This window comes from Protopterus annectens, chromosome 10.part0 (assembly GCF_019279795.1).
Source record: "Protopterus annectens isolate FY-2018-M chromosome 10.part0, PAN1.0, whole genome shotgun sequence".
Classification (NCBI taxonomy): domain Eukaryota; kingdom Metazoa; phylum Chordata; order Ceratodontiformes; family Protopteridae; genus Protopterus; species Protopterus annectens.
In genome coordinates this window covers 743577446-743601716 of record NC_056744.1, presented here as the reverse complement: position 1 = coordinate 743601716, position 24271 = coordinate 743577446, and the positions used below count along the sequence as shown (strand labels likewise).

The 24271-nt window shown below is 42.0% G+C and overlaps 1 protein-coding gene across 1 annotated transcript in view; it reads left to right on the top strand.

The window, feature by feature from the left end:
• The window catches only part of JAK1 (Janus kinase 1), a 1643095-nt gene that overhangs the window by 1424873 nt on the left and 193951 nt on the right, over positions 1-24271 (top strand). Inside the window, exon 20 of the mRNA XM_044085562.1 lies at positions 1051-1175. Within this exon, the coding sequence (XP_043941497.1) occupies positions 1051-1175 (125 nt within the window). The remainder of the gene's footprint in view (positions 1-1050; positions 1176-24271) is intronic.

Here is a 24271-nt window from a genome sequence, read left to right as displayed (position 1 = left end):
GAAATTATGCTATAACGTGTTTTGGTATATGTTAATGGTATTAAATAAGTTACTGAATAACATTTTTATATTTCCCCCATTCTAGGAACTGAATTAGTTTTTTTTACAGTTGGCTTAAATTTTGCAGCTACATTAAGGATGTGATGCACTGTATTTTTCTTAGTCTTTTTAACAATATCAGCTTTGAATTCATTAATTCTGCAGAATTTTGATTTAAGTATGTATTGATTTGTTAGTGGCTTGGGCACATTGACAGCAGATGCATGGTGGATGGGAGTGAACAGTCATTGTCAGCTCACCCATCCTGGGGGGAGCAGTGGTGGTGAGGTGGCTGGGACACCTAGATGGAGCCCTAGATGTTGAACGTATGGAGCATGGGCCTGCTGAGCACATGCTGTTCTTGTGCAGGTGCACTGATTGCGGAAATTAAAAGGCTTGCTTCTTTCAGAAAATGGAACTCAGTGGGGCTCAAGAGTTATCACAGACAGAGAGAGCTCCAAGGTTATGGGGAGGGTGGCGGTATTGTCACTCCTGAATGCTGGGCAAAACTATACAATGTATTGACTAGGTACCCGGAGGAAGAACAAATGGGTCATAACATTTATCCTAGCCCAAAATAAAATTTTTCAGCTGGGTACAGGTAGTGGAGTCATCAGACAAGTCTGTCAGAAAAGCAAAAAAAAAAAAAAAAATTTGTTTATGCCTTGCTTCCAGTCATCCCATATAACTTCCTATGGTGTGAGGGACCCTCAGCATTTTGTTTTTGTCTTTCAAGGCTGCATGCATTTGAGGTCATTGCCTTTAAGTTGATGTCACTGTTTTTAAAGGCAAGTAAGTACTTTTTCTTATGTTTTATTTTATTTTAATGGAAAAGCTTACTTAAGATAATGTTTTACAGTTTCTATTTATGATGTTTGTGAAGGGTGGGGAAATTGATCAGGCGAAAACAGGGAGTAGTCGTAAGCAATTTGTTAATGTTGTTGGGCCTTTTATTCTTAATATTACAGAAGCTGGGAGCAGTTGCTAACTGTTTTGTGCTTCTTTCTTTAGGAGGCAGAGGGATTAAATTGATAATGGAATTTCTTCCTTCTGGAAGCCTTAAAGAGTACCTTCCACGGAACAAGAGTAAAATAGATCTTAAGCAACAGCTGACATATGCTGTACAGATTTGCAGGGTATGTATTATTTTTACACTTTCTTAAGAGTTTGTATTGGTATGTAATGCATATACAGCGTGCACATTGATTAATAATATAGTCCCCTGTGAAGTTCATGATCACACTCATTTGGGTTCCTGCCCTGTTTGTCTCCACCAAGTGTTTTTTCCTTGACGTTCACTATAAAGATCACTACTGTAGTAAAATTTCTTACACTTGGACAGGTGTGTTTTTCCTACCAAACTTCTGTAGCTGTTCAGCATTTCCAGCATGAAATAAACTCCCTCCCACACTGATGATGTCAGTATGATGCTCAGTATAAAGGGAAGAGTAAGCCAGGCCATAATTTGTTTCTTTTTTTTGCAACAAGAAGCATTCATTGCAAGTCTGTCAACTTCTTCCAGGTAACTACCGAACAGCAAGATGTATCTTGCTCTGGAAAATCTTTATAAAATTGATCTGACTTGACTTTTGGGATTTTGCATTGTTGCTGTTTTCTTAAGTGGTTATTCCAGACTTCTTAGGAGACTGATTCTGAGGCATTTGATATTCCCAGAAAAATATTAATTGGTTATGCCAAAGTTCGGTTTTTTGTGTCGGCTTGGCAGAGTGATATGCTTAATCTGTCTTCTTTTTCACACAAAACTTCGAGAAAATCACTTTCTGGACTTTTAAGTGGAAGTACATTAACTTACAGCAGACAGAAGCTTCTGGAAATTAAGCAGTTAACAGTTTCATGCTGCTAATTAGACTCCCTGCAGTGGGCAGAGTTCCTGGGGCCTGCTTTGCTCACAGAAATAGTGGAGCTGTGTATTTTAATCCAGCATGCGTTAAAGTGCCTAAAACAAGAAGGTTCTGGAACACTCAGGATAAGACAGAAGAGGAAAAGATGTCAGAGAACAGGAAAAAGGGCATCAGGGCTGGAATTGCTGCAAAGCGGAAAACTAATCCTCACAGGCTTGCTCTGCCTTCAGTACTGCTAGCAAATACACACTTACTGGGCAGTAAAATGGATGACCATTGGCTGGAAGTTTACAGCAAACATAAGGTGAGAAATAACTGAGATATGACTCCATAACAAGATTAGTGATAGTGCTGTTAGCTTAGAAGATCTCACACTTTTTCATGCAGACAGTTGTCAAGCTTTGTGTGGAAAGGCCAAGTGAGGTGGAGTCTGCATCTGTGTGAATGAAAAATGGTATAAGAACAAGACTGTTCAGTCACATTGCTCTGATAATCTAGAGTTCCTGTATTTAAAATGCAGATCCTTTTATGTACCTAGAGCTAAATGGAATATAGGTAACAGTGGTGTATATTCCACCCAGTGCAAACACCACTGAGGCCCTGAGCAATCTTTATAACTCTGTTTGTGAGCTACTGAGGAAAAACTCAGACTTTGCACATGTGGTTGCTGGTGATTTTAATCAAGCAGATCTAAGAGAAGTGTTGCCCACTACTATCAGTTTATAGATTTTCCTACAAGGGGTGCAAGCCTGGGCAAGGCATATTCCAACATCAAATGTGTCTACAGAGCAATACAATAACCTAACTTAGGAAGCTCTGATCATCTTACCATCATGCTTCTACCAGCCTACAAACCAGCTCTGATCAGAGAAAAGCCCACAGTTAAGCAGATCAGGCTCTGGCAGGAGGGTTCTTTGCAATGTCCAAGACTGCGTTGATAGTACCTGTTGGGACATTTTCAAAGAGGCAGCTATGTCACATGAGCAGGTGAACATAGATGATTACATGGACGCAGTAATAGCTTACATCGCTAAGTGTGTTGATGATGTATCTGACATCGAAAAGCATTACAATCAGAGCAAACCAAAAAACGTAGCTCAACAACAAAGTCTGTGATCTCATGAAGGCAAGAAATGCAGCATTCAGAGCCAAGGAGGGTCTCAACAAAGCTAGAGCAAACCTAAAAACAGGTATTAGAGGCCAAGAGGGAATATGGAAAGAAATTACAAAGTCCGGTTGCAGACATGTGGGACACCAGGAGTCTCTGGCAAGGGGCAAAACAGACTAATGACTATAAAACCAGGTCAGCTTAGTGTGAAGGCAACATTGAATTCCTCGACAGGTTGAACTCCTCCTTTGGCAGATTTGAAGAGAAAAACAGTATGGCTGCTACAAGGCTACCTATCGAACAGGAGTATAGGGTGCTCAGCTTTAACTCAAATGACGTGAGATCTCAACTTAAGAAGGTGAACCCCAGGAAGGCTGCTGGTCCTGATAAAATACTGGGCAAAGTACTTAAAGGCTGCGCAGACCAACTATTCTCAGTTCTAGCAGATATTTTCAACACCTCCCTTATTTTTGGTAAAGTTCTCTCTTGCTTCAAGGTAACTAATATTGTCCCTGTCCCCAAAAAAGCAAATATTGCCTGCCTGAATGATTACAGACTGGTTGCTCTAACTTCATGTCATGAAATGCTTTCACTAGCTAGTTAAAAGGCATCTGTCAGCAAACCTTCCATCCACCTTTGACCCTCTACAATTCGCTTATTGGGCTAACAGATCCATTGCGGATGCTGTTTCAGTGGAACTCCACTTCTCACTTGATCATCTGGAGGGAAGAAACAACTACGTCAGACTGTTTATTGACTTCAGCTTAGCATTCAGTACAGTGGTTCCAATACAGCTTATTGACAAGATTGTACATCTTCAAGCTCATGTGCAACTGGATCCTCGACTTCTTGACTAACAGACCGCAGAAAACATGTGCGGGCAACAACACCTCAGGATGCATAATACTCAACACCAGTGTTCCTCAGGGTTGTGTGCTAAGCCCTCTGTTGTTCAGCCTCACCCATGACTGTTCTTCAAAATGCAACACAAATCACATCATTAAGTTTGCAGATGATAGTACTATTGTGGGCCTCATCAAAAGGGAGGATGAAAGAGATTACGGAGACAAGGTCTACTCATTGATTGACTGGTGTGCTAAGAACAACCTTGACCTGAATGTTAGTAAAACAAAAGAAATCATTATAGACAAGAGGAAAAGGTCAACAACACACTCACCGCTCATGAGAAATGGTAAAGAAGTGGAAAGGGTCAAATTTACAAAGTTTTTAGGGCTGCACATTTTGGAGGATCTCTTTTGGACTCTGAATACTGGACAGTTGTCAAAAAAGCTCACCAACATCTCCACTTTCTCAGTAGGCTCAAAAAAGCAAAGCTCCCACCTATTGTTCCCACCACATTTTACAGAGGAGCAGTTGAGAGTGTTCTCACTAGTAGCTTCACAGTTTGGTTTAGGAACAGTACAGTGGCAGAAAGAAAGAAGCTACAGATAGTGGTGCGAGTTGCCGAAAAAATCATGGGCTACAACTTACCATCAATCCAGGATCTCTTCACAGCAAGAAGCATTAAATGTGCATCCAAAATAATTCATGACACATGTCATCAAGAGATGTCAGAGTATCTGCTGCAGGACCACCATATACTTAAAACAGTTTCTACCCAATAATGTTGAGTCTTATAAACTCTGATTCCAGCCACTAATTATTTAGTCCGTAATCATTCACAGTACATACCTCAGCTGAAAAGTGTGCAATATCTTTTTTTAATTCTTTGATATAGCAATATATTTTCTTATTCGTGTGCAGTTGCCTGCTGTTTGTCTGATGCAGATGAACAGAAGAGGACATTCTTAACATGTGCAATCCTACACTATCATGCTGCTATGTACAGTATTCTTATGACTGTCTTGGGGGGGGGCTTGTGTGTTTTTGCTGTTACTATTCATTTATTTATCTTTCTGTGGGGCTTGTATTGAATATATTTTTTAATTGAACTATATTGTTCTTGTTAGCCTTGCTTCCTATGTACTGTCTGGTGAGTTGATAATTGGAATTTCGTTTAGGCTGCACTTGTGTAGTTCTAAATGACAATAAAGTTTACTTTGACTTCTTCCAAGATCTTTGATATCCCCAGAAAAGATACATTTCAAGTCTAACGTTGAGAAAGATTCCTTCAAGGGATTACAATACTCACCATACTTACTCACTTGAGGGTGAATCATCTGATTCATTGTCATCTCTGTAGCACAAATGGGTGAAGCTTTTGTTGAGAAACAAGTGATCTGGATCAGTTAGCAGCCCCATCTTAGAATGAACTGACAAGGGAGGGTGGGAATTGGTGGCTGGCTCCTCATCCTGGAAAGGCGATGCATGTGGGTAACTTGTTACTGTGCTGACACCTGTTTGAGTCTTGGTATTGCAGGTTTACTAGCAGCAACTGGGCCATTATGGGAGGTGTACAACAAGCACCATATGATGCAGCTGCCATCAGACATGCGTAGGGGCATGTACATCGGGGGAGGCAGGTAATGTTGGCTGACCACTTAGCTGTTTTGAGGGACTAGGGTTTAGAACTTCGTAGAAGATCCTGATGGCTGACTGTATGATGACTGGCCATAACTGTCTCCTGCCTGAAGGAGAAAAAGGAGGATAATTATGCCATAGGAGTCTGATGGCTGTCAGGTAGTGGGGATCAAGAGGGGTTATATGTAAAAAGTGTCTTGTTTCCTCAAGTGAACACTGCAGTGTTTAACAAAAGACATAGCTATGTTACGCATCAAACATATGGGACTTCCTGGAGAACAAAAATGTTTGTCCAATGGGTGCCTGCCTCTACTTCCAGCTAGAGTATTACTCAGCAGCAAGCTTAAGTTGATAACATCCATACAAGAAAGTTGAAGAACCGGAAAACCTTTGTGATCCTGACAGGGTTATGAGGACATCAGCCTTGGAGTAGCACAGTTTTGTATACCCCAGGCCCAAAGTATCAGCTATATTTCACTTCCCACAGTGCCTTAATCCATAGGAGACAGACAGTGTGATTTCTGCCCCCCTAATCAGCCAGACTTTAGACAAGAAAAATAATGAGCAACAGCATAATGATGGTCTCTTAGCATGCACATAGGGTGTCACTATGAGGCTAATCTCTGTAGTTTTACAGGGATGGTTAACGTCCCCTGGATTTTTTGACCTTTCTAATTGAGAAGACCCCTGGCATAATTTAGAGCTACAGTAGCTGTTTCAAGGCACACCTTACTTTCTTAAGGTCAGATAGATATTGGAAAGTCACCATTGTTCCAAGGAATTCCAGCACTGTGGCATGTAGTCAGTGCCTTACCACCCCACTAGCAGCTGAACCCTCTCCCTGGGGCTCAGCCATGTTACTAGGAAAAGGAGAAATACCTTGCACATCTGAGATACAAGATTCAAATTTCAGTAAAGAAGAGGACGTAGTCTGTTTGCTTTTTACATTTAGTACTGGGCTATGATAGAGATGATGAAGGCACTATAGCCTCACACACTCCTCCAGAGGATATTTCCCCTTGGGGAGCTCCTCAGTGTATTGAGAGCCTTTCAAATGGAAAACTCAAAGATCTCTCAGATACATATAGGAGGTACCCAGTGTTTTAGGAGTGGAGGGCTGAAGGAAGACAGCTCTTTCACCTGCAATACTAGCTTTTCAGGATACACTTGTGAGCACCTTTCTTGGAATACTTTTGCCCAGCCCTAACAAAAATGGTATTATAGAGTTCCTTAAAAATGCAAATGTTTATACAAGATCCCAGTAGTAGATCCTCCTGTGGAATCTATGGATGCAAAAGATGCTACAAATTAGCATCTTGGATCTACACATTCCCATTAAGAGGAAAAAGCTGGATGCCGGACTTATACGTCAAGAAAATATGTACATTTTTCACCCTAGGAGTTAGAGCTGAAGGCTGACAAATGCATATGATACAACATCAAGTGTCCTGAAAAAATGAAAATATTCTTCATAGACTGTATTGCAGTACTGATTCTTTGGTCTTCTTGCCATAGGTTCATAGGGTCATAAGATGATAATAGGCTATTGGCACGGAGGTCCTTGTAAGCCTAGCCAAGAATTTCACCCATGTTCCCACAAAGTCAGCACCTGTTTTCCTTGTCCAACAGGGACACAGGTGGGATCCCAGGGATATATTGTCTGATGTTCTTCATGATGTTCATCGTGTTTCACTGCTGCAGTCATTACACTTGGGTTATCCTGCCGTCAGGCGGTCCTGCAGTCGGCCAGAGTTCCAAAGTCTTGGTCCGGCGTCGGTTGCTGTTGCTTCTTCCCTAACGTCAGTGCGCCAGGGGTATATAAGATGCAGCCGATGCCATTTTCTTCAGTCTTTCTTGCCGCGCGGTGCCTGAAGCAAAAGCAGTTCGCAAGTGCCGGTCGGCCAACTCCTGAGATTTTCAAATTCGAATTTCAGAACCGACGTCTTCAATAAAGCTAAGTACCCCATTGGGGAAACTTTTTCTTGCCTCAGACCGATGTCAGTAAAAGTTAATAATTGCATTTCTGTGGGAAGCAAATACCTCATAAGGATTTTCATTCTTACTGTATTCCATGCCTAGGCCCAGACCACGACGTCACTAGTTGTCGGTTTTGTGCTAGATTTAACAAGCGCACTATTAAACTTTGGTTTGATTTTGCCCGCCATTATTTTGGCCGAAGGTTCAATTATACCATGCCGTCAGAACAACCGACGACCGGAATTCACAAAAAATGCAAAGACAAAGATAAGGATAGGCATCCGAGGTCCAAAACTGACGATGAAACCTCTTCTAGGCCAGTCACCGATTCACCGGTTCCCAGTGAGGTGCATTCGCAGCCCCTGACACCCGCTACCTCAGAGCCACAGGCTGCCTCCAACTCTCACGTGGACATTTCTAGGCCTCTGGAAACTCAAGGTATTGGGCCTACAGAAATTAACCCCTCATATGGGTCCGGAGCCGCTGAGCAGGCATCGGCTTCTGAGGGTGTTTTCAGACCTTCACAGCTTACCATCAAAACAACAACCAAGTCTAAAACTCCATTAAAGACAAAGAAACAAGTACAGCATTCACCTGGACAGGCATCCATGCCTAAAAAACAGATGCTCAAAATGGCCGAAGACCTAATTACTCTGATCAGGGGTTCCCATCCCCCTCCTGATAAAAGGCCTAGGCAGGATACAGACTATGATTCCTCTGACCAGGTTTCCATTTCTTCTGATTCCTCTTCAGACCAGGGATACTCTTTACCCCCCTATGAGGACTCTGATGCTGAAGAATCTATCCCTTCAGCCTCTCCTGCTGAGGATAACTCTTTTGGGGAAACTTTACATACCATGAGGGAACATTTCCATTGGGAGAGCCAGGATTATTCAAAATCCAAGAAAAGGCTTAGAGATTTTCTTTTATTACCTCAGCACAGGCCCCTTGCTATTCCACCTGTGTTAGATATTGTGGATGATGTGTTCTCTGAATCCAGTAACCCCCTGATTCTTTGCCCCTAGCACCAGTCAAGCCAGATAGGTATTACAGAGTCCCTGACTCTCACAAATTTCTTTATAAAAACCCTGCTGCTGACCCAGAAACTATTTCCCAGGGTCCAAAAAGGGTAAAGGCTTCCACTGCTAAAAATCCAGTTCCTTCTGACAGGGACTCAAGAGCATTAGATAGATGGAGGAAGAAAGTTTACACTTCTGCAACTTTAGCAGTAAGGGCTTTAAATTGCCAGTTCCACATGCTTAAATACTAACAATATTTAATGTCTGTGTTAAAACAGAAAATGCTTACAAGCTCAGAAAGTCCTGACTACAAGGAGATGCAGGATTTATTGCATGCAGCTGAACAAGTGGGAAAACATACTCTGCAATGTGGTTTTGATTCATTAGAGGCTTCTTGTAGAGCCGCAGTTACAGGATATGTGATTCAAAGGCATGCTTGGTTAAAAGAACAAGGTTTACCTGATCATGTTAAGGCAGAATTATTGGATGCTCCTTTACAACGTGATATCTTGTTTGGTGTTGGCAGAAGAGGTTTTAAAGAAAATGGAGGATAAGGCAAAATCTATGCAAACAGTGAAGGATTTCTTACAGGTACAGTCACCTCGATTTAGCAGAAATTGGCCTTCTAAAAATTGGTCCTTTCTAGTGTCAGACAGACCACAAAGAGGCAGATACAGATGCCCAAGAGGCAGATCTCAGCCCCAAGGCTCTTACAGACCATGATAGTGGGGTGCTTCTACCCCAAAAGGAGGAGAAGACAAGTCACAACCTTATAGGAAACGGTCCCAATGACTTCCCCCTTCACATGCCAAGCACTTACCTTTTGGCAGCTCCCTTAGGGGGAAAACTAGCTCTTTTTTCACAAAATTGGCATATAATCACCCAAGACAAATGGGTTCTGGATATTGTGTCTCAAGGTTATAGGTTCCACTTTCACACTCTACCAAGGCCAAAAGGAATGCCAGACCTGCCACAAAATCAATGGGCAGAGACACAAAAACAAATTACAGCTCTCATGGACATGAGAGCTATTCAAAAAGTGCCACAACAGGAACAAGGATTTTACTCAAGACTTTTCTTGGTTCCCAGAAAGGACAAAGCCTGGAAGACCCATACTGGACCTATCTACTCTAAATACTTACCTGGATGTGCCGAAATTCAAAATGTTGACACTACAACTTCTTCCCATGCTAGGCAAGAAGGCTTGGCTTGTTACTTTGGACCTCAAAGAGGCATACCTGCATGTCCCAATCAGACAAAATTGCAGAAGATACCTCAGATTCATCGCTGGCACAATGCATTACCAATTCTCTGCACTGCCCTTTGGCTTATCTACTGTGCCCAGGGTCTTCACAAAATGCCTGGCACCAGTAATTGCATTTTGCAGGCAAAAAGGAATTCAAATATATCCCTACTTGGACGACTGTCTTATTCAAGCAGAGAGCAAGGACATTCTTCTAAAGCATCTGGCGTTTGTAAAAAGATTGCTCATTTGCCTAGGGTACACAGTAAACGAAAAGAAGTCAAAACTAGTGCCCTCACAAGAGATAATATTCCTGGGTGCCAGCTTAAATACAACAGCCCAGATGGCTTATCTCATGCCACACAAACAAAGGCAACTGACTCAGTACTTTCAATTGATGGCAGCAAAAACCCAACTCCCTGCAAGAAAAATTCTGCAGGCCTTGGGGTTCATGGCGTCCTGCATACTACTAATACCATATGCCAGACTGCATATGAGGAAATTACAATGGTACCTAAAAAGTGTTTGGACTCAACACTGTCACAGTTTGGAAACAGTAATACTACTTATTCCCTGCCTACAACAGGAGTTTCGATGGTGGGCGCAGGCATGTCACTACAACAAGGGACATCCTTTCACTTTACCCACAGCCAGGCAGACACTAACAACAGATGCTTCGGATTACGCCTGGGGAGCACACAGGGCAGGAAAATGTATTCAGGGCAAGTGGGCCGCAGACCAACTACATCTTCACATCAATCAAAAAGAGATGCTAGCTGTACAAAATGCCCTAACTGCTTTCAAGGACCTTCTGCATCCACGACAACTATTACTAAAGACGGACAACACCACAGTTATGTGGTACATAAACAAGCAAGGGGGGGCACTCATTCCTATCTCCTCTGCAGACAAGCCATGACTTTGTGGAACACAGCACTGACCTTTCAAGTTCATCTGCAAGCACAATTCCTGCCAGGAAAGAAAAATACTCTGACAGACGACTTAAGCAGAAACATCATGGATCCTCACGAGTGGAAATTAAATCCACAAGTATTCAGCATGATAATACAAAAATGGGGGTGCCCAGACATAGATCTTTTTGCCTCCCCTCTAAACTGCCAACTACAGAAATTCTGCACAAGGTCTTACCACACACAAGCATGGAAAGTGGATGCTCTCTCGTTCAGCTGGAAAATCCTAAAAGTTTATGCCTTCCCACCACTGCCTCTCCTTTCAAAGGTACTCCTAAAAGCCAGACAAGAAAGGCCAAAAATGATCCTGATTGCCCCAGACTGGCCACACCAGCACTGGTACCCAATCTTAAAGAACTTGGCTCAAGGCCCAGCATGGATTTTACCTCAAATTCCTCATCTTCTGACTCAACAAAACAATCAGATCCTACACAGCTAGCTCAAAACCTTAAACCTGGCTGCATGGCAAATTGCTTAGCCAAACAGCCAACACATCTCTCTAAAGCTGTTATGGATGTCATTTTGGAGGCCAGGAGGCCCAGCACCAGGAAATCTTATTCAGAAAAGTGGAAGAGATTCTGCGCCTGGAACCAGGCTCAAAGCTTTGACCCTCTTGTTCCAAATATTCCTCAGATATTACAATACTTAACTGAGATGCTGGACAAAGGCCTATCCTTTTCATCCATTAAGATCCACGCCTCTGCCATCTCAGCTCATTACAACACGGATCCTCCTATTTTCTCTCATCCATTACTAAAACAGTACCTTGGAGGGGCTAAAAACATAAGACTGCCCCGGAGAGCACCAACACCAACTTGGGACCTCAACTTTGTCTTGGAAAAACTAACTTTACCTCCCTTTGAGCCAGCCAATTCAGCAGAATTAAAATATGTGTCATGGAAAACTGCTCTGCTTCTGACAATAACCTCAGCACGAAGAGTCTCAGAGTTACAGGCACTCTAATGGCAGTGGAACGAGTTACAGGCACTAATGGCAGTGGAACCTTTCATCATTTTTCATCAGGACAGGGTTTCTTTAAGAACAAACCCTACATTTATGCCAAAGGTGGTATCCAGTGTGGCTCTTAACCAAACTATTCACTTGCCAACATTTTATCCAAATCCCCAGAATAAAGGGGAGAGACTTCTGCACTCATTGGACATACACAGGCAGTTACGCTTCTACTTGGACAAAACAAAAGCTTTCAGGAAAACTGAGCAATTGTTTGTAGCATATGCTGCAGGATCACAGGGAAAGGCTATTTCAAAGCAGACCATTTCAAAATGGATAGGACACTGTGTCCATTTCTGCTACACACAGCATGGAAAAACTGTACCTAGCAACATTAGGCCACATTCCACCAGGGCAACAGCCACTTCAACTGCCTACCTTAGAGGAGTACCTACCTAGGATATTTTGGAAGCTGCAACTTGGAGTTCAGTGCATACCTTTACCAAGCATTACCACTTGCCTCTTTACTCTAAATCCACAGCTGGCTTTGTCACTGTAGTGCTGCAGGGCCTCATAGCCACCCCGAATCCTTTATAGACCCAGCCACCAACCTCAGCTTTGGGATTCAACCCAAGTGTAATGACTGCAGCAGTGAAACACTATGAACATAGTACAGTTTTGTACCTACCATAAATGTAGATGTTCGAGTGTATTCACTGCTGCAGTCCAGGTTACCCTCCATCCATCCCCACTTTCTTAGCTGGGACTTATCTCTACCTTTCTACCCTATACAACCTTTGTGGTGTATTTGCTTGTAACTGAAGGTATTGTTTTCATTTTTTATGTATGTTTTATTAGCAATATGTATTGCCTACCTATTTGGGGGCACCTGACATCTGGAGCAAGAAAAACTGAAGAAAATGGCGTTGGCTGCATCTTATATACCCCTGGCACACTGACGTCAGGGAAGAAGCGACAGCAACCGACACTGGACCAAGACTTTGGAACTCTGGCCGACTGCGGGACCGCCTGACGGCAGGATAACCCAAGTGTAATGACTGCAGAAGTGAATGCACTCGAACATCTACATTTATGGTAGGTACAAAACTGTACTTTTCACTGTTGCAATCATCACACTTGGGATTATCTGTCTGCAGGTAGCCCTTAGTCGTCCCGAATACCAGTGTCTTGGGATTTCTGTGTCGGATGCTGTCGCCTCTTCCATGACGTCAGGTCATTAGGGGTATAAAACATGCAGCCAGTGCCATTACATCAGCTTTTCTTGCCGTGCAGGAGCCCAGAGCAGAAGCAGTTCGCAAGTGCCAGTCGGCCACTACCTGAAATTTTCATTTTTTCGACTTTCAAACCTGAAGTCTTCTAAAGCTAAGTACCCCGTTGGGGATTCTTTTTTCTTGCTCTAACTGATATCAGAAAAAGTTAACAATTGTCTGGCCTGTGGAAAGCAAATACCTCACAGAGACTTTTATTGTTACTGCATCACCTGTTTAGCCCCAGACCACGCCGTCCCTCGCTCTCAGTTTTGGGCCTTAACGCATGAACTATTCATCGTCGGGCTATCTTTGTTGCTAAATTCTATCACTCTCATTCTCCATATTCTGAAATTGCTTCGGTAAGCCATCTGACTATTGATCTTCTGAAAAAACGTTAGGATAAAGACAGAGACAGACCGCATAGGTCTAAAACTGCCGACAACGCTTCCATTAAGCTAGTGGCCAGTCCTGAGTGAGGCTCCTTCGCAGCACCTGATACCCACTTCTACAGATTTGCAGGCCTCTGCTGAGACCTGTTTGGAGTCCGGTATGCCACAAGATGCTTCTTCGATTATGGAACCTGTGGATGTCTCTACCTTGGATGGGTCCGGAGCCACTGTGCAGGCACCAGCTTCCGAGGGTGTATTCTGACCTTCCGATGTTTGTATTAAACTGACTATTTTGTTTCAGACTAAAACAACCAATTTTCTCAGGCCCAGAGTTCGCATTACACCTGGAAAACCAACGACCAAAGCGTATGCTGAAGCTCCCTTGCCACATAAACAAATGCTTAGAATAGCTGAAGACCTTATAACTCTAATTAGGGGAAGCCACCCTTCCCCCTCTAAAAGACAAAGAATTGATTTCCCTTCTGGTTCTGCAGACCATGAGTCCGATGACTCTGATCCCTCTGATCCCTCTGATTACCAGGACATACCCTCCAGAGGACCTTGCATATCTTAAGAGAGCATTTCCGCTGGGAATGCCAGGACTACCCACAGTCCAAAAAGAGACTCAGAATTTTTAGACTTTCCTCAGTACAGGCCTGGATGTTGTAGATGATGTTTTCATGGAATCCAGTCTTACTCCTGATACTTTACCACCAACTCCTAGAAAGCCTGACAGGTACTGCAGGATCACAAAAACAACACGGATTCCATGCTGAAAAATTTAATATAAAAATTCAAACTGTCTTAGTGCCTCGGCCACCACAGCCTTCAATGAGTACAAAAGTAATGGTGAAAAAATATTCCCTTTTATATACACAATCAATTAAATAGACTCCATCCCACATCCAATTAATAAAGTAATTAACCAGTTCTTAGCTCTGTATAAAAGTGAACATGAGTTACATAAATAGTACTTCAACAATACAACAAATACATAAAATACAAACAATAAGAAAATACAAATGTATATTGTTAAGACCCATTGCTGATAATGTTTTATACTTTAATATGAAAATAGTTTCCTTATACAATAACATATTCTTTAATAATCTATCATCCCCTTTCTTCACAAAAAATTGTTCTAATATAGTTGCTTGCAATAAATTAGCATTACAGCTATGCTTTTCCATAAAATGCGAAGCAACCGGGCTTTCCAATATTCCCTTTTTAATGTCATGAACATGCTCCTGCAGCCTTATTCTAAATTTTCTTTTGGTTTCCCCAATATAAAAAAGGTTGCAGGGGCATCTGAGACCGTAAATAACACCTGAAGTATAACAAGAAAAGCATTTCTGTGGTATAAATATTTTATCATTTATTCTAGAAAAGTGTAACTTAATAAAGGGACATATATTACAAGTGTGACATGGTACAGTTCCAAAAATGGACACTGAAAGATTTAATTTATCAGTTGGGCAAATATAATATGCCTTAATTAAGTTATCTCCCAGATTCTGTCCTCTATTATAAGCAACCCGAGGAACATTAGGAATAAATTTATTCACCACTTTGTCTTGTAGCAAAAATTTCCAATAATATTTTATAAATTCCCAAATTTTCTCACTCATTATATTATAAGTAGTAACAAAATAAATATTATGTTTTTGTGTATTATTCCTCTGTCATTTTTTATCTATCTTGTTTTGTCCCTTTTTTCATAATTTATATTAGCTTTTAACAATTTTTCAATTGATTCAATAATCACTTGCATAGTATAACCCCTTTGTAAAAGCATATCTATTAATGCATTAATCTGTCTTTCCAAATCTAAGCCATCATTAGATAGTCTAACCATTTCTCCATAGGGCAAAGTTCTCAATGTATGAGGCGGATGGCAACTAGTGCCAAATAAATATTGATTACCATCAATAAATTTTCAATGGATAGTAGTTAAAATGCGACCATCTTTCCCTCCTATCAGAGAAATGTCCAAAAAAAATTTACTTTAGTACCAAATTACAAACCATCAAATTTAATATTATATCTATTATTATTAAGATCAGAAACAAAAGTAGATACTAAGTCAGAACCCCCTTTACATAAAAAAATCAAATCATCAATATAACGAAAGTAAAATAACACATTATGCTGTACAAATACGTTAGTATAGATGTATTCCAATTCAAATTTAGCCATAAATAGATTGGCGTACATGGGGGCAAAAGGTGCCCCCATACCTCTTAATCGATGGTAAATCACCTCATTAAAACTAAAAAAAAATATTAGATAGACAAAAACTGGTTAAATCCAAAATATAATGTGAGAAAGGACTATCACCCAAGAAATAATGCAATGCTTGTATACCATCTTTATAACTAATATTTGTGTATAAGCTAACCACATCTAGACTAATCCAAAGCATGTCAGTCCAAAATACATCAGATATCTTGTCAATAAAATCAAAAGAATTTTTAATATAAGAATCAAGCTTTTCCACATAAGGTAACAAATATCCATGTATCACCACACCAATATTTTGTAAAAAAATAATTAGTAGCTGCCACAATGGGACGACCCGGGGGGTTAGACAGATTCTTATGCAATTTGGGGTACCTGACTCTCACAAGTTTCTCTTTAAGAATCCCACTGCGGATCCAGAGACCATTTTGCAGGGATCTAAAGGTATTAAGGCTACTACAGCCAAAAATGTTATCCCTTCGGACAGGGATTCGAGGGCTTTGAACAGATGGGGCAAGAAGGTATATACCTCTGCAACTCTTGCCATCAGGGTTTTAAACTGCCAGTTTCATATGTTGAAGTACCAGCAGCATATTATGGAACTAATTAAACAAAAATTGTTGTTGCTTCCAGATTTTGCAGAAAATAAAGATTTACAAGAGTTGATGCCTTCTGCAAACCAAGTCAGTAAACATACTTTGCAGTGTGGTTTTGATGCCTTAGAAGCATCTTGCAGGGCTGCTGTCACTGGGTCTGTAGTGAGAAGGCATGCCTGGCTGAAGGAACAAATCTTGCCAGACCATGTCAAAGCAAAATTACTAGATGCTCCATTAAACCAGGAACGTTTGGCACAAAAGCAGAAGAGGTTCTTAAAAAGATGGAGGAAAAAGCTAAATCTATGCAAACTGTTAAATATTTCTTACAGGTACAGCCACCTAGATTCAGTAGGCATTTGCCTTAAAAAAATGGTCCTTTCCAGCCCTACCAGGTCTTCTCAGCCCAAACCCAGGGGAAACAGACCACCAAGGCTACAGTCTCAGGGTACACAGAGATCTAAACAATGGAAGGCTCCCCCCTCAAAAACAGGCAGTGGTAAGCCACCCCCTTATGGAAAAAATTCACAGTGACTTGTCTATCATCCTTCCCAGCCATGCCCAAGTACTTGCACCCCAGGAGGAAAACATGCCCTGCATGCAAAAAACTGGATTTCCATTAGCCAGGACTGATGAGTCCTAAACATTGTATCCCAGAGATACAGAATCTACTCCCACTCACTGACAACCCCAAGCGGGTTGCCAGACCTTCCTCCAAACCAGTGGGCAAAGGCTCAAAAGAAAGTACTTTCTCTTCTCAGTATCAAGGCTATTCAACCTGTTCCAGTAGAGCAAAGAGGACAGGGTTTCTACTCCAGACTGTTCCTGGTGCCTGGAAAAGAGGGCTCTTGGCACCCTATCCTGGACCTGTCCATTATCACCACCTTCCTGGTGGTCCCAAAATTCAAAATGCTTACACTGCAACAGCTGCTTCCTATGCTAGCCAAGGACTCCTAGCTAGTCACCCAAGAACTAAAAGAAGCTTATCTGCACATCCCCATAAGGGAATCTTACAGGAAATGTCTACGTTTCAGGGCAGGCTCTAGGCGCTATCAGTTCTCTGCACTTCCCTTTGGCTTATCTGCTGCGCCCAGGGTATTCACAAAGTGCTTGGCTCCGGCCATTGGATACTGCAGGCAGAGAAAAATTCAAATTTATCCATACTTGGACGATTGCCTGATTGAGGCAGACAGTCAGGAGTTGCTACTTCAGCAGCTGGCATTTGTGAAGAGACTTCTGTCGTCTCTGGGGTACACCATCAATGAAAAGAAATCACATCTGGTGCCCAGCCAAAAGGTTGTATTCCTGGAAGCAAGCTTGAACACAACTTCCCAGATCGCATTCCTTACTCCAGAAAAGCAGGTTTATTTGACAAACTACTTCAAACCAATGGCCACCAGAACCCAGCTATCTGCAAGAAAAATACTGCGAGTCCTAGGGTTCATGGCCTCATGCATTATCCTAATTCCATATACAAGACTGCTTATGAGGAAACTTCAGTGGTACTTAAAAAGTCTCTGGTGCCAACATTCTCAGGACCTGGAAACAATTATTCCTATCATTCCTTGTCTAAGGGCAGAGTTCCTTTGGTGGGCAGAGGCTTGCAACCACAACAAGGGATTTCCTTTCACTCAACCCCCCGCTGCCCAAACCCTGACAACAGGCGCATCAGACTATGCATGGGGGGCTCACATGGCTGTCAAATGAATTCAAGGCAAATGGAGCCCAGGGCAAATTCACCTACATATCAATCAAAAAGAAATGTTAGCTGTACAGAATGCTGACAGCCTTCAAATACCTTATCCTTCCAGGACAATTCTTGATAAAGACAAACACCACAGTTATGTGGTACATAAACAAGCAGGGGGGAACTCACTCTGCAGGTTAGCCATGGCCCTGTGGAACACAGCCTTGAGCAACCAAGTGCACCTGCAAGCTCAATTCCTGCCAGGCAAACAAAATTCACTGGCAGAAAACTTAAGCAGCAATCTACTGGACCCACATGAGTGGAAACTGGAAACCAACTTATTCAAACTTTTAACCCACAGGTGGGAGACACCAGAGGTGGGCCTCTTTGCCTCCCACCCAAACCATCAGTTGAGCAAATTTTGCACCAGACATCACCACAGCCAAGCATGGAAAGTGGATGTCCTATCCTTTACATGGGAAAACCTCTCAATTTGCCTTTCCCCCTCTGCCTCTCCTCTCAAAAGTACTACTCAAGATCAAACAGGACAAATCAAGGACAATCCTTATTGCACCGGACTGGCCCTGCCAGCACTGGTACCCACTCCTACAAAGACTGGCAGCAGCGTCACCCTGGCACCTATATCAGACATCCTCCCTGCTGTCCCAGCAGGCGGGACAGATTTTGCATCCTTAGCTGCAAACCCTGAACCTTGCAGCCTGGCTTATTTCCTGAGTACACCCCCAGCAACCCTCAGCAAACAGGTGCTGGATGTCATCCTTGAGGCCAGAAGGCCTAGTACTAGGAAATCCTATTCAGAAAAGTGGAAAGCATGCTGTTCTTGGAGCCGGTCTCATGGAAAGGACACAGCCGTGCCCACCTTAACTCAAATCCTAGATTACCTAACAGAGCTGCTCCACAAAGGCCTATCCTTCTCTTCTATTAAGATATGTGCTTCGGCCATATCAGCTCATTATAATACTGAGCCACCTCTCTTTTCTCACCCTCTGGTCAAACAGTTCCTGAGAAGAGCTAACAATTTAGGACCCCCGAGGAGCGCTCCCACCCCTGCCTGGGACCTTAACTATGTACTAGAGAAGCTCACGCTTCCCCCTTTTGAGCCTGCTGCTACAGCACAGTTAAAATTCCTCTCTTGGAAAACAGCCTTACTTCTAGCCATCACTTCAGCAAGAAGAGTTTCTGAGTTACAGACACTAATGGCTGTGGAACCCTTCATTATTTTCCATGCTGACAGGGTTTCCCTTAGAACTAACCCATCTTTTATGCCCAAGGTGGTATCTAGTGTGGCTCTAAACCAATTCATCTATTTACCAACCTTTTCCCGTAATCCTCAGAATAAAGGTGGAAAGGATCCTGCACTCTTTGGATGTACACAGTCAACTCAGGTTCTATTTTGACAGGACTAAGCCTTTCAGAAAATCTGACCAGCTCCTATTCAGCTTTGCTACAGGGGCAGAGGGCAAAGCCATGTCAAAGCAAACCATTTCCAGATGGATAGCACACTGCATCCATTTCTGCTACAAACACCATGGAAAACCTACCTCACAGGGGATCAGAACTCATTCCACTAGGGCTACCTCAACCTCTACAGCATTTCTCAAGGGCGTCCCTACCAGGGACATCCTGGAAGCTGCGACCTGGAGTTCTGTGCACACCTTCATCAAGCATTGCTACTTACCTGTCTTTTCTAAATCCAGAGCTGGATTTGCCACAGCAGTCTTACAAGGCCTGCTAGCCAGCCCTTCTATTACTTGACTCCCTCTACCCTTCCTCAGCTTTGGGAATCAACCCAAGTGTGATGACTGCAACAGTGAATACACTCAAACATCTACATTTATGGTAAGTGTACACAACTGTAGTTTTCCCATCCAGTCATCCAGGTTCATCTTAAAGAGGGCTAGTGAGGTACTCTTCTTGACATGGAGAGGAAGTCTATTCCACAGATGGGGTAGTCACTGGGACACAAATCTATCCTACCAACAAGTTCTATTAATGTCACAGACCAGGTTGAGACCTTGTGTATGTATTGCGCAAGTGGAGTTTGACTTACAGATATGCAGCAAGTCCATCAAGGCTGAGTCTGAGACGGCCTTTTATGCCAGACACAGGTCACCTCTGAGCAGTCTGTACGAGACTGAGTAGAGGGACAGGGCTTTTAGACTATCTGTAGAGGACAGGTGTTTGAGACCATGGATTTTCCTGGTCAGGAACTTCTGTGGTCTCTACAACTGCTGCATGTGCTTGGCAAGGTACATGCTAAAGGGGGCATTGTACTCGATAATAGGTATGATAAGGGAGGAGTACAGGGATGTTGTGACGTCTGTTCCCAGATGAAATACCCTTACTTATAAAGTGGGCCATGTAGAAAGGCTTCCATACAACGGAGACAACATGGTGGTCAATAGTAAGGATACTGTCAACATGGGTGCCCAAGTTCCTCACAACTGATTGCAAGCTTAGTACGTTGTTATTAATGTGATAATTAATGGGAACACTTTTCTCCAAAGGGGATAATGATGCATTTCTTGGCATTCAGTTTGAGGCCATGTTTCTGGCACCAGTCATTAGTTTGGTCATGCAGAATCCAATGACCAGTCCAGTTTCCAGAGTTTCTACATCATCCCTAGCTGATGGACATTTGAAGACCGACATCTGAACATCAGGGTATAAGAAGGGTGTTTGTCGATGCCATCTGTGAATAACCGAAATGCTGCCAGCCCAGCTAGCTGCAATTTTGTAAATAATTATGTCACTTGAAAATATTAACATGATTTATATAGAAAAATGACACTGCCAGCCTAGCTGTCTGGAATTTTGTAAATAATCATATGTCATTTGTGAATATTAATATAATCCATAGGCTTGTCTTACAAATGTAAGCCAATTATATGTTATACGGATATTAAACCACTGGTGCAGAAGTGTATGTTGAACTGTATGTTATGTATTGAGCTTCAAGAATGTAACCACAGTGTACCTTGCTGGAAAAGAGCAGAAATGTGTATAAACTCCATACCTGTGCCGATGTGTGTTTTCATGGTAGAAGTTGGAACATACAGAGTTAACTTGCAAAACTTCAAGAAAATAAGTTGAAATTATTTGTGCTATAAAAGTTAGTTAATCCAAAGAGAGAGGATGTCTAGAGCTAGAGGGTTTTCTATTGTCTTGAAACAGAAATAAGTACTAGGTTTCAAATGTAAAAATATTTAACTGTTTTACAACTTCCAGTTCTAGGAAAACATATGAGAGAGAAGTATTTTTGACACAGAGGTGTTGGTTTCTGTTAGCCTGGGAACTGAAGGCAGGTGACAATAATGCCATCCAGCTGACACAGCAGTAATGTTTTGATATTAATTTGGGAACTCTCTCAGAGACTGTGCATTTTGTATTTGTCTTTAGACCTAGAAACATCCCACTCATCAGCACTTCTGTCTGTGTCTTGCTAACAGTAAGTAACTAGGGAAAAGTGATTTCTCTGAGATATAAATAGAAATTTAGTAAAGATTAGTTTAAATGTTTTCTATATTTATTTCAGAATGTCCTGCAATGCTGTTTTAAAATATTTCCTGTGCTTCTAAACTCTGTAGTCACTGTGTTGTTATTGAGTATTGTTTTGTTCTTTTATTGTTTATTATTAAATATAGTTAAACCTTTTGATTGTGGCTGGTTTGTTTAGAGATAGTTAAGCTCTTTTAGAATACTTGTGTATGTATTTGGTGACACTGTACAGGCCACTCCTAAATATCCCTGAAAGTATTGGTCACACTTACCATTTGGATAATAGTAACATTACACAGTAAGATTGGTCACCCTTTGGGAAGGGCCTTTAAGTACAGTGGATATAAAAAGTTTACACACCCTTGTTAAAATGCCAGGTTTTTGAGATATAAAAAATGAGACCACAATAAATCATTTCAAAACTTTTCCCACCTTTAATGTGGCCTATAACCTGTACAATTCAGCTGAAAAACCAACAAATCTGTTAGGGGAAAAATATAAAAAATAAAAAACGTAAAAAGGTGGTTGCATAAGTGTGCACACCCTTAAACTAATACTTTGCTGAAGCACCTTTTAATTTAATTACAGCATTCAGTCTTCTTGGGTACACACCTGCCATCAATTAGAGACTCTGATTAATGCCAAGTAATGTTCAGCAGTCCTACTAAGATTTTCCTGACATTTACTCAGTTGCCTGCTACAGTAAAAGCCACGGTTCACAGAGAGCTTGCAAAGCATCAAAGAGATCTCATTGTAGAAATGTATCAGTCAGGAGAAGGGTACAAAAAAATGTGTTATGGTCTGATGAGGTCAAGGTTGAACTTTTTGACCACAATTCCAAATGATTTGGTGCAAAAACAACACTCTGCGTCACCAAAAGAACACCATCCTCACAGTGAAACTTGTTGGTGGCAGTATCATGCTTTGGGGTTGCTTTTCTTCAGCTGAAACTGGGGCTTTAGTCAAGGTGGGGGGAATTATGAAAAGTTCCAAATACCAGTCACTTTTGGCCCAAAACCTTCAGGCATCTGCTAGAAAGCTGAAGATGAGGAGGAATTTCACCTTTCAAGACAACGACCCCAAGCATACATCCAAACGAACAAAAGAATGGCTTCACCAGAAGAAAATTAAAGTTTTGGAATGGCCCAGCCAATTTCCAGACCTAAATCCAATAGAAAATCTGTAGGAAGACCTGAAGAGGGCTGTGCACAAGAGCTGCCCTCGCAATCTGACAGATTTGGAGTGCTTTTGCAAGGAAGAGTGGACAAATATTGCCAAGTCAAGATGTGCCATGCTTTTATAAACTCCTACCCAAGAAGACTGAATGCTGTAATTACATCAAAATGTGCTTCAACAGAGTATTAGTTTAAGGGAGTGAACACTTATGCAACCAGCTTGTTGTACATTTTTTATTTTTCATATTTTTCCCCCAACAGACTTGTTTGTTTTTCAATTGAATTGTACAGGTTATAGGTCACATTAAAGGTGGGGAAAGTTTTGAAATGATTTATTGTGGTCTCATTTTTGTATATCACAACAACCTGGCATTTTAACAAGGGTGTGTAAACTTTTTAAATCCACTGTAGCTGATAATGGGTTCTGGTTGCAGTGCTTAACTACCTTATGGTCTGGGCAGAAGGGTGTCTAACTAGTAAACCTGTGCCAGCCTTTCCCAGTTGTGTGCTTGTGTATAAATCAAATCTCAAAGTGTGTGTGTGTGTGTGTGTGTGTGTGTGTGTGTGTGTGTGTCAGCTACATGAGCAGGGACACAAAACACTGGTTGGACAGAGAGAGTGCTGGGATGACTTGGCTTGAAACCCCTTGCTAAGGACTCAAATATATAGCTGTGCCAATGTGGAGTCTTATTGGGGATCTGTGAGAAAAAAAAAGCCAGCCTCAGACTGACTGTGATCTCTGTGTGCTCTTAAGGGAAATTGTACTTTACTGTGTGTGTGTACTTGTCATCCTCCCAATGTGTACGTCCTTCACTTGTGCTAGTGGTGAAAATTGAGGCTCCTTAATTACTGGGCCAGTGCAGGGGCATCCCACCATTTTCAGTTCTTTCTAACAGTGCAGTCTTATGTGCTTCATTTGCATTCAGTATGCTAGCAGTACATCTGTCAGCTCATGTTACCTGGGAACCTTCTTCTTCCAATCATATAAGGACCCCATTGGTGAAATTTCTGTGCTAATTTAATGTTCAGAAAAGTCAGTAATTGCTTGAAGTGTGGTAAACAAATCCTGTATAAAGATTTTCCCTCATTTTGTTTGTTTTGCTTGGGGCCTCAGCACAATGTCTCTAACTGTCCTGACTTTGCAAAATTCTGTGTGAAAACTCTCAAACATGGGGCTGAGGTACTTGCCACCCATATGGAGTCATCGTTTTTGGCTTCTTCGGTGGGATCACAATTCACTGCTACCACAGGGCCTCAGCAGACTCAGGTGTCCACTGGCATCATTCCCAAAAAACTGAAAGACAAAAAAAAAAAAAAAGACCCTGCCATTAGTGAAAAAGCTTCTACTGTAGGCCTTGAGTCAGTCAATGACCTAGGTGAGGTGCCTTGCAGTCTCCTGGTCTGGTGACTCCTAGGGCCTAGGCCCTAACCCTTTAGCGTAACTCCTTGGGAGTTTGTGATGGTTTCCAGCCTACCTGTGAATGCTGCCCAACTTCCGACATATATGCCATGGTTTTTGAGGGCAACTCCCTCTCTTCTCAGACTACCAAAGTTACAACCAACTTTGAGTTCATGTGACCGCATCCTCTGGTCACCCCATTAAAATGAAGAACCAGGCCGAAGCAAATCACTTTCTTTGCTTTGCCACTGCCCCCAACCACCTCTTCTCAGACTGAAGTCCAAGACTCCTTAAAATAGCAAAGGAGTTTTTGACCTTAATGAAATTTAGACAACCCTCTCATTCTTCC